The following is a 17,533-nucleotide window of genomic DNA, read 5'->3' on the forward strand; positions in this document are numbered from 1 at the left end:
TGTTGGCCATGTGGTGTGTGGGCCTTTGCAGTTTGAAACTCTCCTGGAATTCTGGAACATCTTCTTCATTTCCTGTCTTCTATTTTCTCTCTTCTGTCTCTTTAGAACACACCTATTATTTGGATCTTGGATCCTTTAGACCAGGGGTTGGCAGGCTTTCTGTTAAGGGGCAAACATTAGATGGTTCTGGCTTCGCAGACCACACAGTCTGAGTTGCAGCTACCCTACTGTGCTGTTTCTGAGACCAAGATAAAATGCTTGGGCGTGACTGTGTCCCAGTGACAACGTTATTTACTGCAACAGGCCAGATTTGGCCTGTGGGGTATAGTTTGCCAACAACCCCTACCCTAGATGGATCCCTTGCCTTTCTTTTTTCCTATTTTCTTTCTTTCCTGGGAGGTAGTAACTTGCCTGCCTGTACCTAAGGGTGAATAGGGAGCACCGGGAGCCTGCTTCCCTGAGGCTTCCCATTTTCAGTCCCACTGTTGACCATACCGCCAGCTCCCATGTCTGCCCAAGCCTTTCCAGACAGTCTAGCCTTCTACCCATGGAGGGAAAATCGTTTCTGGATGTGGGCAGTGGGGGTATAATTGGAGGCTTTAGCCTTTTAAGTAAAGAGACCCTCAGTCCATAGTCCTCTTGTCACTCTCAATGTTAGCAGGACCCATCACCTTCCCTGAGGCTCTGCATGTAAATCGTGCCTCTCCTGGTCTGTCTGCATTGCTGCCTTAGGCTCTGCTCTCTGTTCTTAGCCATTTGCCACTTATCAGATGATTTTGTTGTAGTCATCTACTCATCATGTCTTTGTTCTTGTGGGTTTGTCTTTTTAATCTCTATACTTAATTTTTTAAGTTGTGAAATATATCCTATAACTAAAGAATATATAAAACACATCAGTATAGTTTATAGACTACTAAAATAAGTGCTTTTGCATGTATCCCTTGGGTTAAGAAACAGAACATTACAAGCACATTGGAGGTTCTGTGTACTGCCTACTCTCCCCACCCCCCACCACCGAGGGAGCCACTCTTGAGTTTTTTTTTTATGTCACCTTTAGTTTTTAAAAAAAGGCTAAGTAGGAGGCACCCATCTAGCTTTGTAAGGACTTTGCCATTCTTAGAGGGAGGCTTCCAGGAAGGGTAAGCTGAGCAGTCTCTCTGGGTCAGTGCTGTAAAGGCAATTGTGCTCCCCTACCCCCCACGCCCCCCTTCCTCCCCCACAAGGATATATTGACATTTTTGCTCCTGGTACTGGTGAGTGTGACCTTGTTTGGAAATAGGGCATTTGCAGATGTAATTAGTTAATACGAGGTCGCACTGGAGCAGGGTGGGCACTTAATCCAATATGACTGGTGTCCTTATGAGAAGGAGGGAAGAGACACAGAGACAGATTCAGGGAGACCTGCAGTTTAGCCCTGTGCTCTCATGGAGCACGTTCTTAGTGGCTTCAGGAGGAGAGCTGCCTGCGAAATAAAATTGGAGACTTTACATGATCAGAAGGCCCATGTGATGGTCAGGGCAGAGCAATGTTGCTATAAGCTAAGGGACACTGAGGATTGCTGGCATTACCAGGAGGTAAGAGAAAGCATGGAGTGGATTCTTCCTTGGAATAGTCAGAGAGCACATGGCCCTGGTGACCCCATGCTTTCTGACTTCTGGTCTCTAGAACTGTGGAAGAGTAAGTTTGTTATTTAAGCCACCAGGTTTGTGGGCCATAGCTATGGCAACCCCAGGAAACTCACATGGTCATGTTCTGGCTCCAGCACCTGTGACCCCTTTCTTAAGAAGTCAGTGTTCAAGGTCATTAGGCAGTCCTAGACGTCTGGGCAGGGGCACGGAGGCCCTGTTTCCTGCCTCCAGACTGATGTGCTTCCCTCCAGCTTGTAGGAGGTCAGAGTCTTCTGATCCAGGAGTGGGCAGGAAGGAGTGGAGGAGTCTGAGAGTACGTGGTGAAACCCAGGCTGAGCACTGATGAGATTCTGGTCTACAGCTCACTGAGTTTAGTAGATAGTCCAGTGTACCCTATGATCCTGTAATCGCACTGCTGGGTATTTATCCAAAAAATACAAATACATAAGCTCAGAGGGATACATGCACCCCTTTGTTTATTGCAACATTACTTACAATAGCCAAGCTATAGAACCAACCCAGGTGTCCACTGATAGATGAGTGGGTAAAGGACATGGGTTTTTTATATATATATATATATATATACACACACATATAAGTTTATAAATTCGCGCACGCGCGCACACACACAGAGGAATATTACTCAGCTGTAAAAAAAAAAAAAGAATGACATCTTGCCATTTGCAATGATGTGGATGGAGCTAGAGAGCACAATGCTAAGCACGATGAGTCAGAGAAAGACAAATACCGTACGGTTTCACTCATTCGTGGAATTAAGATCAAATGAAGGGGAAAAAAGATTAATCTAGAAACAGACTCTTAATTATAGAGAACAACTGCTGGTTGCTCCGGGGGAAGGAGGAAGTAGGGATTGGGGATTAAGGAGGGCACTTACGATGAAAAAAATAAAAAGACAAAACTAAATAAAAGATGATGCACTGTAGTGGTGACTTAAGACGATGGCCTCATGTGTCTGCCCTCGAGTGACCCTTGTCACTCAGTAGTGGTCCCGGGACCTCCCTTCCTGGAGACGCACTGGCCCTTCCTCAGCGCTGAGCCTTCAGTGTCCTTTGCCTCAGCTTTACCTTTCTGTAGGTTTACCCTCGTGCTGTCATGGAGCGCATCCTTAGTGGCTTCAGGAGGAGAGCTGCCTGCGAAATTAAATTGGAGACGTTACATGATCAGAAGGCCTTGAACTTAAGCCAGAGTCCCCAGCCAGCGCTGGGACACCGAGAGACACCTGAGCAGTCCTGGTGGCAGTGCTCTCCCTTTCTGAGGGAAAACGAGGCTCAACCTGGATCTCTGTGTCCAGACCCATTACAGAGGAGGATCCTTTGACGTGGACCCCCGCCCCCCGTCTCTTCCTTGGGGTCTTTCCCCCTGGGCCAGTCTTCCAGTCTTAGAACCCTGGTTACCACCTAGGGAAAGGGGGACCCTAGCCTTCAACCTGTGGGACCCCTCCTCCGTGCCATGGAAGCAGACCATCCAGAGTGCTGGTCACACCTTCTCTAGGCATGGGACGTCCAGACGTCCACGGGGAGGCAGGCACCTGGCAGCAGGGGCTAAGGGCTTGGGGCTCAGACTGCCCACAGCTTTTGCCTGCCTCTTTTTCTACTGCCTCGTTTTTCCCCAACTCCTCTGGAGTCTGGTGCTGCCCCCGGGTTTTAAGAGGATGCTGCAGTACAGATTGGCCTGCTTCTCACCTTCCCCAAAGCCAGCTTGGAATTTTGGCTTAGAAGCAGTTAGTATTTGTCCATCTGCTTCCCAGATGTTTCTTCCCCTGATCTTCCTATTTTTGTATCCTTCTCTTTTTTTCTAAAGTCTTATTCTATAGTTTTAGTGGGTTTGGGGAAGAGATAAAATTGTGTGATTAATCCCCCATCCTAACCTGGAATTTCAGTATCATTTTAATGCAGTTACACAGGGGAGCAGCTATCAGTGCATTGGCTCAATCCATACTCTTTCTTGTTAAATACAGTCATAGCTATAAATGTCCCTGTAATACTACGCTAGCTATGACTTAGGACTTTTGGAATGACGTATTTATCAGTACTTAGCTGTTTGTATTTTTTCTCGTTATTTCCTCTGTAACCCGAGTTATTTAGTGCTTTTTGTTGTTTTTTATTTTTAGATACGTAGGCATTTTTAAGGTCTCTTGTAGTAGTTGATTTAATTTCCAATCAGATTATGTTGTGGTCAGAGAAAATAGTGTATATGATGATGATTCTTAGTTATAAAGAAAGTTACTTTTTGTAAGTTCTAACTTATGACATATGTTTATTTTTCTGTTAATTTTTTAATATTATCATGTAGTCTTTCTTCCAAACAGAATATTTTTGCATGCTCTTACCTTTTTTCTTTTGTATTATTTAGGTAACAGTAAACATCACTAAATTGTTTACGCTTATTTCCCATCGTTTCTCCCTAGATTAATTTTTTTTTTAAAGATTTTATTTATTTATTTATTTGACAGAGAGAAATCACAAGTAGATGGAGAGGCAGGCAGAGAGAGAGAGAGGGAAGCAGGCTCCCTGCTAAGCAGAGAGCCCGATGCGGGCCTCGATCCCAGGACCCTGAGATCATGACCTGAGCCGAAGGCAGCGGCTTAACCCACTGAGCCACCCAGGCGCCCTCCCTAGATTAATTTTTTGTTAGTCTACTTTTTAACAGTTCTAAAAAACATGGTCTTTGTGAGATTAATTTTGAATACCTGTATGTCTGAGATTATTTTCCTTTCACTCTTGCATTCAAATGATAGCATAGCTGGATATAAAATTGTTTTATTTTTTCCTTCAACATTTTGAAATTATCCCTCCATTATCTTGCATACAGTGTTGCTGCTGAGAGTCTCACTGTTGGCTTATTCGTGTTTCTTTGTAGGTGGTCTTTCTTCCTCCCGCACCCTGGAAGCTTTCAGAATTGTATCTTCCTTACCATTTTTAAATTCTATTTGTGCATTTCAAAAGTGTTTTTTGATCTCATTTATCTTGTTAGACAGAGCATCTCCTTCAGTCACAGCAGTCACAGGCGTCTTATATGCTTATTTGTTGTCAAAAACCACTAACCTCTGTGCTTCAGAGCCAAGTACCACACAAAAAGTTCGGGCTACAGAGGAACAGTAGCCTTATGACTTTGCCCAGCTCAGGAGGCTGCAGCAGGCTGAGGAAGGGGCTGGGGGATTTTACAGGGAAACACAGGATCTAGCTGGTTTCGATGGGAATTGTGTCTGTGCCGCCAGCCTCTCGGGCTAGTCTTCAAGATAGTACTGGCTTCCTGAAACAAAAGGCTGAGAAGGCGGGAGCGGTTGTGCAAGAGAGAAGCAAGGGGACTTTAAAATTGAGCTTCCCTAAAGCCTCCGGGCAACCACTTTGACTTGTGTGCAACTTGATGCTTTTCATCGGTTTCATCTTGACATTCATCCTGCCTTGGTTCTCTGAGCCTCCCAGATTTGTGGTTTTGGTGTGGTGTCTCATTAATTTGGCGAAGTTCTCTGTCATTACTGCTTTAAATATTTCTTCTGTTCCTTTCTTTCTTCTCGTTCTGGTATCCCTGTTATGTGTATTTTACACCTTTTGTGGTTGTAACACAGCTTTGGATATTCTGTTCTGTTCTTTTTTTTTTTTTTTGTCTTTTTTTCCTCTTTGGTTTTCAGTTTTGGAAGTTCCTCTTGACATATTCTCAAGCTCGGAGGTCCTTTTCTTCAACCATATCCAGTCTACTAATGAGCCCGCCAAAGATAGTTCTGTATTTCTATTATGTTTTTGATCCCTAGCATTTCTTCTTGATTCTTTCTTAGCATTTCCATCTCCCTGGTTAAATTGCCCCTCTGTTCTTGGGTGTTGTCTACTCTGTCCAATAGAGCCCTTAACATGTTAATCATAGTCGTCTTAAATTCCTAGTCTAATAATTCCGACATCTCTGCCTTGTCTGAGTCTAGTTCCGATGCTCACTCTGTCTCTTCAGACAATGTCTTTTGCTTTTTAACATGCTTTTAATTTTTTGTTGAAAGCCAAATAGGATATCGTAGATTAAAAAAACTGTAGAAAATAGGCCTGTAGTGGTATAGCAGTGAGATGTAGAGTGAGAAGCGTTCTATGGACCTATGATTAGTTCTCAGTGAACATGTGTTCCTGGGCTGTGACTATCACAGTGCTTCTCAGATTTGCCTCCCCAGTTAGGTGGCGTGGAATGGCAGGAGGGAGCTGGAGATGGCTAATTCCCTTTCCACAGGTTGGTTCGGTTCTGGTGAAACCCAATGGGTCAGGACACCTGGTCCGGAAGGTGTCTGCCTTCGGCCCAGGTCATGATCCCAGGGTTCTGGGATCAAGCCCCACATGGGGCTTCTTGCTCAGTGGGGAGCCTGCTTCTCCCTCTGCTTGCCACTCCCCTTGCTTGTGCACGCGCTCGCTCGTTCTCTCTCTCTCTCTCTCTGACAAATAAATAATTAATTAATTTTAAAAACCACACACAACCAATGGGTTAGGTTCTGGTAAAATAGTTTCTCTTGAGAGCAGACCTTGTTAAGAAGAACAAAGGACTCTGACGTATTTTCAAAACAGCTGCCTTTTCCCTGCTGGAAGCCTGAGGGGATTTTTCTTTGATCCTTACCATGAGAACCTGGTAGAGCTCCTGGAGGTAAAAGTCACAAAATGTGCCACCGCCCCCCCCCCCCCCCCCCGCCCCCGTAGTTTTTTTCTCTCCCCTTCATCCACACTGTGCCTCCAGTAATTTGTCGGTTTGTCCCTGGAGGTTTCTACTCTGCTCTTCTACTCTACTCTTCTCTGTATCCACCTGTTGGTCTTTTCAGTTTGTGGGGGAGTAGTTCGCTCTGTGATTTCAGTTCTCTGAGGGATCTACGAAGAGTTGCTGATTCTCCGTTTGTTCAGACCCTGACTTGTCCACACGTCCTTACCAGTACTTACCTTTTTTAATTATAGCTGTCTTAGTGGGTGTCAAATGCTATCTCATTGTCATTTTGGTCTGCTTTTCTCTGATGACTGTTTATTTGCTTTTTGAAAACGCTTGGCTGTCTAGTAAATTATTCTGTCTTTTGCTGTGTACTTTGTTTACTTTGTTTTCTTTTCTTTTGCACTCCTTGTTGACGATATATCTTGAGTGTTTTTTTCCTTGTGAATGAATATTGTCTTGTTCTAACCAGGTGCCTTTGCTGGTGTATACACCTGAGGGAGGGGCAAAAGTCTGGTTCCTAGCGTGTTATCCTCTTGGCAAGTTAGAAGTCTCCAGCACTCCGGGTGTCCTGCCGTGACCCCTCCAGCCAGCACTTGCAGGCAAAGTTGACTGGCTGAGATCTACTCAGAGCAGAGCTTGCAAGAGGAAGTGGCCTAATCAAGAAGCACCTCCAGCCCCATCTGTGGTGGAAAGCCTTTCTCTGCTGTAGGCTGCCCTATGCTGCCTCACCTGTACCTGGCCTCCTTTGGTTTCTCCTGAGGTTTCTCAAAGCCTTTGTGTTCCATCTTCCTTCACACTCTTGTGGCATCTTTCAGGATGAGTTTGGGGAAGGGACCCAGCAGCCCACCTGGTGCTCCATTTTGTTTAGAACTGTAAGTTTGAAGAAACTCACTTAATATTTCCCAAACTTACCTGAGTTTGGGATGCTCCCCAGCGCCCCCCCCCCCCACACACTATTTTGTCATTCAGCAAATGTTGAGTACTTCATGTGTGCTAAGTACTCCTCTAGCTGGGGATGCTGCGGTGAATTAGGGCAGATGGTGCCCACCTGATGGAGCGGTGATCCATCACGGATCATTTCCTGCAAGGTGGGTGCTGCGGTGGGTGGGAGAGCAGAAGGCCGCAGTACCACTTGGGACAGGGTGAGGACCTCCTCTCAGTGGAGGTAGCACTTAATCCCATCTTCTCCACAAGGAGGACCTGGCTTGTAGAAGGTTCAGGGAGAAGCCTCAGGTGCAGGCCCCAAGGCAGCAGATAGTCTGGTGTCTGGAGCTGGAGCCTAGTGATGGCGGTGGAAGTAGGTGGGAGATGAGGCCACAGAGGTAACAGGTAGATCCTGCAGTGAAAGGCAAGGACTTTAAATTGTAAGGGTAGTCACATAGGAGTTTTGACAAGGGAAGGGAATGTATTTGATTTAAAAGAAGCATCTGACTCCATGTGGAGAACGGGTGATAAGGGGTGAGAGTGGCAGTGGGGAGACCCGTGGGAAGTGGTGGCAGTGATCCAGGCAGATGTCGCAGGTGGGCTAGGTGGAAAGAAGTCAGGATACTGGATGACACCTGTGGAGTTCCACACAACTCACCTCGACACATGAGCCAGATCGTCCATCATGGGCCAGTGGTTCAGTGGCTGCTGTCTCCGTGTCTCCGTGTCTCCAAAACTTAAGAGGCTTAGAGCAGTATTCCGTCCTTCTTCTGATTCTGTGGGTTGGCCAGGCTCAGCTGGATGATGATTCTGCCCCACGTGCTAAAGGCTGAGGTCAGCCCTGTGGCTGCCTTCAGCAGGGAGCTTGGTCAGGATCAGAACGACCTAGGATGGCTTCCCTTCCTCCAGAGCCCATCTCCATGGGGCCTCTAGACATTCCAGGGTCCAGCCTGGACACCGTGGAAGCTGGACTGGGAGAGAGAGTGGAAGCTGCCGGTCCTCTTAAGGCCTGGGCTCAAGGTACCAAAATGTTACTTCTGATACTTTGTCATTGGTCAAGGCCTGTTGCAAGGCCCACCCAGGTTCAAGGGGAGGGAATGGACTCTGCCGCTTGATAGGAGGAGCCACATGTCCCCATGGGTGCAGGAGGAAGTGTTGAGGCTGTCTTTGGAAACTATATGCCATAGCTCTGAATCTCCCTCTGAAACTTTTTTGAAAGTCCTGGAAGAATTTCAGAGTCATCCTTTAAAAGCTTTGTGTTTTTTTTTTTTTAATTTTATTTATTTATTTGACAGTCAGAGATCACAGGTAGGCATAGAGGCAGGCAGAGAGAGGGGGGGAAGCAGGCTCCCTGCTGAGCAGAGCCCGATGCAGGGCTCAATCCCAGGACCCTGGGATCGTGACCTGAGCCGAAGGCAGAGGCTTTAATCCACTGAGCCACCCAGGCGCCCCTGAAAGTTTGTGTGTCCATTTGGGGAAAGTAATGAGAGCAAATTATAAGAGAAGGAATTCTTTCTCTCCTTTCAACAAAGTTATTTTCTAAGCTAAAGAGCAAACGGACTCTCCAAAAGCAAGTCAGTTTTCTAAACTTCATCCAGCCCTTGGCAAACCACTTTATAAATGTGCCTTTGAATCTTCCATCTGGGCTCTTTGCTGTAAAACCCTAATTGCACACATTCTGTTCCTACATGACTGGGGGCCCTGGAGCAGCGCTCTGGGAAACAGACATCTCTCTTTGGGCTCCCAGGGTGAATCCCACCTGTTCCTCTCGGACACCCACCTGAGGAGCACAGTGGGCCTCTCCACTGTCGTGATTTGGCGTAAGGACGACGGTCTATGTCAGTCCTGCTCCTGTCAGGTGTACTCAGTGGAGCAGAGGCCTATTTTACTAAACCAACACACAGGGTTGCTGCTGCTCTGTGGATACCAGCCGACTCCTGCACCATGACCCACGTGAGTGGGTTACCATCTGACGACTGGACTGGAGGTGTCAAGAGGGCAGGATGCAGCTGACAGAAACTGTAAATCCAGAGCTCAGTCCTGCTTTCCACTCACTCCAGTGGCTGAAAATTTTTAAGTAACTTTAAAATTGATTAAATCATCTCAAGTTTAAACTATTGTAACCAGGATCGGCTTTTCGTATCTGATCTTATGCAGAGGTACCTATGAGGTTTGTTTTGCACATCGAACATTCTGAATAAGCAATAAGAAAGACCTATTTCCGACACATAAAAAGTCCTATGTACTAATCTGTGAAATTAAACCCATCATTTGAGTGACTTTATTTCTGCATAACCAGCATTTCTTTCTCGTAGACTGCCTTGCCATCCAGGAAAGGGTTTCGGCACCAGACCACTAGGTTCTGTATCGTTTGGTGGGCTCTGAAGATATGGCCGTGGACCAGAGTATTGTCAGCCCTTACACCTCTCGGATCCTGAAGCCATACATCAGGTACATGGGCAAGAGCTGTGATGTTGAGCATGTTATGAGGAATGGCGTTGGTGGCTTCTACACCCTGGTCCTCCACAGCAGTGAGTCCACACCCTCCCCTGGGAACAGGCATCAACACGGACTGAGTCTGTGCTCCACGTCCAGTCTTATCCTTAGCTTGTTTGATTGTAGTTTTTTGGCAGAAAGGATAGTCCTTTGAAAGAAATGTAAAAAGCAAGAATAGTAAGTTAACTCCATTAGATTTCTTTATGAGTATTATACTCATTGTGTTGCTTTTCAGTTTTAAAATTGTATATATTTGGTAGTCTGTTAAATGAAAAAAATGGGAGAGTTGTCTCAGTTGGGCTTAGTCTGGGGGCGATGATGAGTCTCGTTGTCTAGCAGTGCTGTGGAAGCTGAGCTGACTAGCGAGGCCCCGGTTCTGTCTTGAGAAGGTGTGTTTGTGCCCCATACTCGAGGCAGAGTCACGTGATCCTCCTTGCCCAGCACTGCCGTCTGCGCCCGGCCTGTGGAGGCGGTGAGTGAGCCTGCCCCCGCGGCCCGGGCAGCGCTGGGCCCTCCCTCGCTGGCCTCGGGCCTGAGCGCTGGCTTGAGTCAGGCTGCTGTTTGGTCCCTCCCTCTGTTCATGAAGGCTCGCTAGCACAAGTAGGGTTCCTGTCAGGTGCAGAGGCGAATTTTAAATTTCATACCAGAAAGTATCAGGCTTTCAAGTTGTCAAGGTATCTACCACAGAAAGTAACACAAGTTTACTTAGAATTTCAGGCCAAGTAAGGAGTTTATGTGAATCACTTGGCTAGGAATGACATTGTATATTTTTCTTGACTCGACTCTTGTTTTTTTCTGCGGTCCCGGAGGCGTGATTATGAAACAAAGCCACCCAAACTGCAGCTCCTGTCACAGATTCGTTCCCACCTGCACAGGAGCGACCCTCACTGGACGCCGGAAGCCGAGGCACCTCTTGATTACTGTTATGTCCGGCCAAATCACATCCCAACGATAAACTCCATGTGTCAGGAGTTTTTCTGGCCTGGTATGTTCCCCCTCGCAAACTAGGCAGATCTGTTTTCTTTTTGGTTCACTTTAGTGATATTTTTAAATCAGTGTATGTCATGCGACTCTAAAACCTTTACTCATGATTTCATTTAGTTTGTCTCTGCTAAGATAGGAATAGTAAGATATGAACACCTCTTTCTTCCTAAGATCAAGAAGAAGCCAGCAGTTAAAGTAATAAACAGTATTTTTGTATGTTTCTCTTCCTTGTCTCTCTCCACTTCCAGAATAAAAGATTCATCCTGTTTTGCTTCTACATATATCTAAATACCAGGTAATATCTACCTGGTATCAGTGATACACTGGCTGGTACCTTGGGCGTGTTGGGACACTTTTGATTTTTTGCCTAATAATTCTGTAATTTTGTTTATTTAGCTATTCCTTCGGGAGAGTGTTAATAAAGCCAAAAGACATTTTTAAAAAACCAAGTATCCCAATTGCAGACTTTATTTATTTATTTATTTATTTATTAAGATTTTATTTATTTATCTGTCAGAGAGAGAGAGAGAACAGGCAGATAGAGTGGCAGGCATAGGCAGAGGGAGAAGCAGGCTCTCTGCCAAGCAAGGAGCCCAATGTGAGACTCGTTCCCAGGACGCTGGGATCATGACCTGAGCCTAAGGCAGCTGCTTAACCAACTGAGCCACCCACATATCCTCCAATTGGAGACTTTAAAAATAAGAGTAAACCCAATATGATTTGTTATTTTATCAGCCTGAATATATTGTCTCTCTGCAGACCAGAGCCACCAAGTAGAGGAGTGAGCACATTTTCATTGCTAAATATAAACATGTTCTTTGTGGATCTGTCTTACCGTGCTGCTTTGAAACGCAAAGGAAATATTACAGATGTTAGATAAGATTTCATTGGGATTAGAGCTGTGTCATCTTTGTTGTCTGATAATCATGTAACAGTGCACGTGTGGTGGCAGAGTTGTGTTCATCTTTTAGGAGTGGTATGGGGGCCAAAGGAACATTCCAGGAGCATCTCCTACTTCCTGACCTTACTCTGGGTGCCTCCATACCTTATACATGCAATCATTATTTGTTTATCCCGTTCACTATAAAATGTAACCTTTGTACAAAAGAGCTTGTAAACTGTACACACAACAGTATGGGCGCTCGGGTCTTTGCTCCCACCCTGTGAGGTCTGGGTGTGCAGATGCTGAGGCCCACATCTAGGAGGTGTCAGCTGACACACACTGCAGAGGAGGCTAAGTTCAAAGGCAGGTATGTCCAGTTTTAGCCTGTGCATTCTCTACTACCGACCCTATCTTTCTTCTTGTCAAACATGTACTTAGAAAAGACATACATGGAATCAGAATATGTGTCTTTTCTGACTGCATTCCTTCACTTAGCATGTTAGTTTCACTTTTATTTTTATGATTTGAATGTATGATGTCTATGCTAATATCTCTGTCTTCAGTTTTGTTTTTTGATTTTTGGTTTTTTTTAGTGTGCAGGTGTAGTTGTAAGTCAGACTGAACAGCTTGGTCTTAATTCCAGAAGGTATCCAGTTTGAATCTCCAATTATCTCTTTTCTTTAGGCATTGACCTGTCTGAGTGCCTGCAGTATCCAGACTTCAGTGTTGTTGTCCTTTATAAAAAAGTCATCATTGCCTTTGGCTTCATGGTTCCCGACGTGAAGTACAATGAAGCTTACATTTCATTTCTGTTTGTCCACCCTGAATGGAGAAGAGCAGGGATTGCAACATTCATGATTTACCATCTGATTCAGGTAAGCTGTGCTACCAGCTGGCCTTTGGGCTCCTTCAGGAATACGTGGAAGAGGGATGAGGGACAGTGCTGGGCTGAGCCTTCCTAGCACGGCCGAACAGAATGGGTGGTCTCAGAGACCCAGTGAGAAAACATCCCTCCTGAGGCTCTTACCACACACAGATAAAAATCTTCCCCCTCTAGAATAAGATCGCTGTTCAGGCCTAGGCTTCAAAGAAACTAGTTGTAAACATGTATAGTAAATAAAATGAGGTAATTCCAGACATGAGAGCCCAAAGCCCTCGTAGGACCCATATTATATTGGTAACTGCTGCTGCTCTTAGGGACCCACCGCATGACTCTGAGGAGTGGAAGTGGAACTGTGGTCTTCGGGGTTTTTTTTCTTAGTGAGGTATAACTGACATACAAAGCATCCTCGTCTCAGCTGTACAGTGTGATGATTCCATACTTGTATATGTTGTGAAACAACACTGGCACCACACGGAGTTACGTAGCTACAAACATTTGTTTTCTTGGGATGAGAACCTTTAAGATCACTTCTCTTAGCAACTTTCATTTATGCAGTGCAGTATTGTAAACGCTAGTGTCCGTGCATTACGGGACATCCCCAGGACTGCCTTGTTTTATAACCTACAAGTCTATTCCTTTGGACGCCCCTGCAGCCGGTTCACCCGCCCCCAACCCCGCTGCTGGCAGCTACCAGTCTGTTGTCTGTATCTGTGAGTTCAGCTTTTATTGTTTGTTTTTTAGATTCTGAGAGCTAAATGAGATCATACGGTGCCTGTTTTTGTCTGACTTCTTTCACCGAGGATAATCCCACCTGTGCAACTGCAAAAGTTTTTAAGTATTTTTAAACATTTTAGCAAAACTGTCTCAACCAAGACCATATATTCTCTTATTGCTGATTATTCTTCACTTTACTGTCACTGTACAAGCTGTATAAGTTTTTAAGACTTGATTTTAGTATTGAGTTATAATTCATCTTTTGATATCTCTGTACCACTGTTGAAGAAAATATACCATATACTTATATATTAACATCAGAAAAACATGTAAGGAATTCCCCTCTCAGAATCTTTCTGGTAAACTTTTATTTCAGAACCATTTGGCTGGGGCACCTGGGGGGCTCAGGTGGTTTAAGTGTCTGCCTTCGTCTCAGGTCATGATCTCAAGGTCCTGGGATTGAGCCCCGCATTGGGCTCCCTGCTCAGCGGGGAGTCTGCTTCTCCCTCTCCCACAGTGTGCTTTCTCTCTCTTTTTCTGTCAAATAAATAAATAAATAAATAAATCTTTTTAAAAAAAAAAAGGAAAAGAAAAAAAGAAAGAAACCATTTGGCAAGGAGGATTGTGTGTTACATGGGCAAGATTCCTTTTTAAAAAAAAATTTTATTATTTTTTATTATTATTTTTATTAACATATAGTATATTATTAGCCCCAGGGGTACAGGTCTGTGAATCATCAGGCCTACACATTTCACAGCACTCATCATAGCACATACCCTCCCAATGTCCACAAGCAAGAATCCTTTTATTTTTTTTTTCCATCTTTTTTTTTTTTTTTTGAAGATTTTATTTATTTATTTGACTGACAGAGATCACAAGTAGGCAGAGAGGCAGGCAGAGAGAGAGAGAGGAGGAAGCAGGCTCTCTGCGGAGCAGACAGCCTGATGTGGGGCTCAATCCTAGGACACTGAGATCATGACCTGAGCCGAAGGCAGGGGCTTTAACCCACTGAGCCACCCAGGCCACCCCAAGAATCCTTTTAAATAGAGGAAGGAGAGGGGCACCGGAGTGGCTCAGTGGATTAAGCCTCTGTCTTCGGCTCAGGTCATGATCTCAGGGTCCTGGAATCGAGTCCCACACGGGGCTTTCTGCCTCAGCAGGGAGCCTGCTTCCCTCTCTCTCTCTGCCTGCCTCTCTGCCTACTTGCGATCTCTGTCTGTCAAATAAATAATAAAATCTTTAAAAAAAAATAAATAGAGGAAGGAGAAGATAAAATGTCATTTTCCAGTTTTTATTATTTTATTTTTATTTTTTATTATTATTTTTAAAGATTTTATTTGAGAGAGAGAGAGACCAGAAGCGAGAGAGAGCACGAGCAGTGGGGAGGGGTAGAGGGAGAGAGAGAGAAGCAGACTCCCCACTGAGCGGGGATTCCCAACATAGGACTCGATTCCTGCACCCCGGGATCATGACCTGAACCAAAGGCAGACACTTAACCGACTGAGCCACCCAAGCACCCTGTTTTCCCAGTTTTCATGAAATGTGCTTAACACTTCCAGATGCCAGCTGGAACTTAGAAGCGTTTTCTAGAAGTTGGTTTCCTCTCTCCTCACTTGGCAGTTAGTATGTGCTCCCTTGTGTGGTGCTGTGAGGAGACTCAGTTGTACCACACCCTATTCTCCAGGCCTCAGAGCCTCGCCTTTCCCCCACCAGCAGGGGCCTGCGGGCAGCCCTAGGGTCTGCAGCAGCTCAGGGGTGACACTTCCATGTTGTGTGCCTCTAGAAGGCGTGGTGCAGGGTCGGTACTGAGCGCTCAGCGGGTGGGGGCAGGAGTGTTCACCCTTTGTGAGCAGGGCCCCGCCCTTGGCCAACCCATAAACCTCAGGCCCAGACAGCCACTCAGCTGGGCAGTAGTGCCCAACGGTGCTGTGGTTGGATCAGGCGCAGGTACACAAGCGTCACGCTACAAAATTAATTTCCTGCCCTCTCAGCAGTGCTGTGGCCCAGAATGTGAGTGAAGCAAAGGAAAGAGGAGAGCTGTCTACCTGAGAGGGCTCTTAAATCTAGGCCTGGGAGGAAACGGGGGTTATAAAATCTCAGGACCCTGCCAACCTCAGTATTTTGGTGCCTTCCTCATTAGAACGTGGGGGTCTTAGTTTATAGGACTTTGGTTTCTGATTAAGAATCTTAAGAATTTGCCTGGGGATTGATAGGATGAGGGTCACTCATTCCCCCCTATGATTAGGGCAGTGTTGAATACAGAAACCGCGAGCAGTTCTGTCAGTTTGGGAGGGATGGCAGGGGGCCTGTGGGATTCAGGTTTTGTACTGGGTCCTTAGGTCTCTTAACTAGACAAAAGTCCCAATTCTTCGTATCTTGCCTCATAACTTAGCATCTTTTCTAGTGGGTGTAGGAAGGGCATTGTTACAAGTTTGAGCGCAAGATAACATCTAGTTTTATTTATTTTTTTTTTTTTAAAGATTTTATTTATTTATTTGACAGAGAGAGATCACAAGTAGGCAGAGAGGCAGACAGAGAGAGAGGAAGAAGCAGGCTCCCCGCTGAGCAGAGAGCCCGATGCGGGGCTCGATCCCAGGACCCTGAGATCATGACCTGAGCCGAAGGCAGCGGCTTAACCCACTGAGCCACCCAGGCGCCCCGATAACATCTAGTTTTAAAAAGCAGAAACTGCTCATCTGTTCTCTACTTCTTCAAGATTGTCAGAGGGCCAGGTATTGATGTGTGTGATATTTGGAAGTGTAAACTGAAGTATAAACAGAGTAATCCAGTAAGAGTAGACTGTCCCCGGGCCCTTTGCTCCCGAGAGCAAAAACACCCAGCACGCCATCCCATTTCCTCCAGTCTCGAGCGTTTCCGTGAGTGTGGGCCTCGGCCTCGGAGAGTGACCGGGGCTCCCAGCTGTCACCCGCCCTGCTGTCCCCGGTTGCCATAACTACCTACCTCTACTTCACAGACTTCCCTCACCTACTCACTCCCCTCAGGCTCTTTGATTCTCATTGGGTACTTTTCCACCCCTTTGGCAGACCTGCATGGGCAAGGATGTGACCCTTCACGTCTCAGCAAGCAACCCTGCTATGCTGCTCTACCAGAAGTTTGGCTTCAAGACTGAAGAATACGTCTTAGATTTCTACGATAAGTATTACCCCCTGGAGAGTACAGAGTGTAAACACGCTTTCTTCCTGAGGCTCCGGCGCTGAGGTGAACGCGGCGCTCCACAGAGACACGTGTGCTGCTCGAGGTGGGTCCTCACCTGGGCCCGCGGGCATGTGCTTCTGTCCCCATGGGCCCTCATCGCAGACGTTCCACCGGAGGCTAGACAGGCGGTGGGCAGTGGGACTGAGGAGCCAGCAGCCCTTCAGCCAAAGCGCTGTCCTGTGCACCTGCTGAGGCCTCAGCCCCCATCTCGGGACTCCGCCATAACTGAATGATGCCGCTGCTGTCCCTCCACGCGGCAGCTTGCGGGAACAAAGGAGTCTAAACTGATGTTCTCCTACTGTAAAGGGTGAATGATTGAGGCCGTGCTCACAGGGCAGTAGCCCATCAGGGATGGCGGGAGATCCAGCCCTCAGCCCTCAGAGGGAGGCCAGCACTGTCCCGGCCATCAGTGAGCCGTCATTGAACCCTTGAGCCCGGGAGAACTTCTTGAGCTTCTGCCGTCTCTCCCTGACTTTGGCCACGGTCGAAATAAACAGGAGTGTTTGTGTCCCATGCGTGTCACCTGCTCTGCTGTTAGCATCTCCCGCTAGGGGACCCTTTCTCCCCGTGCCTGTTCGGCTGGTTTGGGGTGGCAGCGAGACTGTGCTGCTGGCTGGAGGTGTGGGTTGGGGAAGCAGAGCCAGCTGGGGACAGAGCCTGTGTGTCTGCAGGGCCAGGCTGTTGGGTTGGGGGGGCGGGTTGTTAGAGATGACTGTCAGGCGGGCTGTTTTGGATCCAGCAGGAGCTTTTCCAAAAGTATCAGATGTTCTCAGATAAAAAATCTTCCTTGTGACAGTCTATGGCCAGAACTTCATTCTAACCAATTTGCTTTCAGACTCTCTTGAATGAAGAGCATTGGTTCTTAACTTGTAGGGACACGGATCCCTGTGAGAATCCAAAGAAAACTGAACACTCTCTAGAAAACTGTGCGTGCACATTTAAAATCTCGCCTCCGAGATCTGTCAGGAGCCTGTTCTAGGGGCCACGCTTAGCGCCAGCCCACATCCCTTCACTCAGGAGGACCTCGCTGCTCATCTGTGTGAGCGCCACCTGGTTGTCCTTGGAGAGCAGCTCAGGCTCCATGCCACCCTGTGAGGGCACGGGAGCAGCATTCCC

The 17,533-nt window shown here is 46.5% G+C and overlaps 1 protein-coding gene across 1 annotated transcript in view; it reads left to right on the forward strand.

Annotated features, from left to right (window-relative positions):
- Positions 1 to 16,927, forward strand: part of KAT14 (lysine acetyltransferase 14) — a 34,635-nt gene extending 17,708 nt beyond the window's left edge. The window contains 5 exon segments of the mRNA XM_032351484.1: positions 9,557 to 9,602; positions 9,605 to 9,692; positions 10,547 to 10,722; positions 12,289 to 12,479; positions 16,246 to 16,927. Coding sequence (XP_032207375.1) covers positions 9,557 to 9,602; positions 9,605 to 9,692; positions 10,547 to 10,722; positions 12,289 to 12,479; positions 16,246 to 16,419 — 675 coding nt within the window. The 3' untranslated portion in view covers positions 16,420 to 16,927.
- The last annotated feature ends 606 nt before the right edge of the window (positions 16,928 to 17,533 follow it).

The sequence above is a fragment of the Mustela erminea genome, chromosome 7 (assembly GCF_009829155.1).
Source record: "Mustela erminea isolate mMusErm1 chromosome 7, mMusErm1.Pri, whole genome shotgun sequence".
Taxonomy (NCBI): Eukaryota; Metazoa; Chordata; class Mammalia; order Carnivora; family Mustelidae; genus Mustela; species Mustela erminea.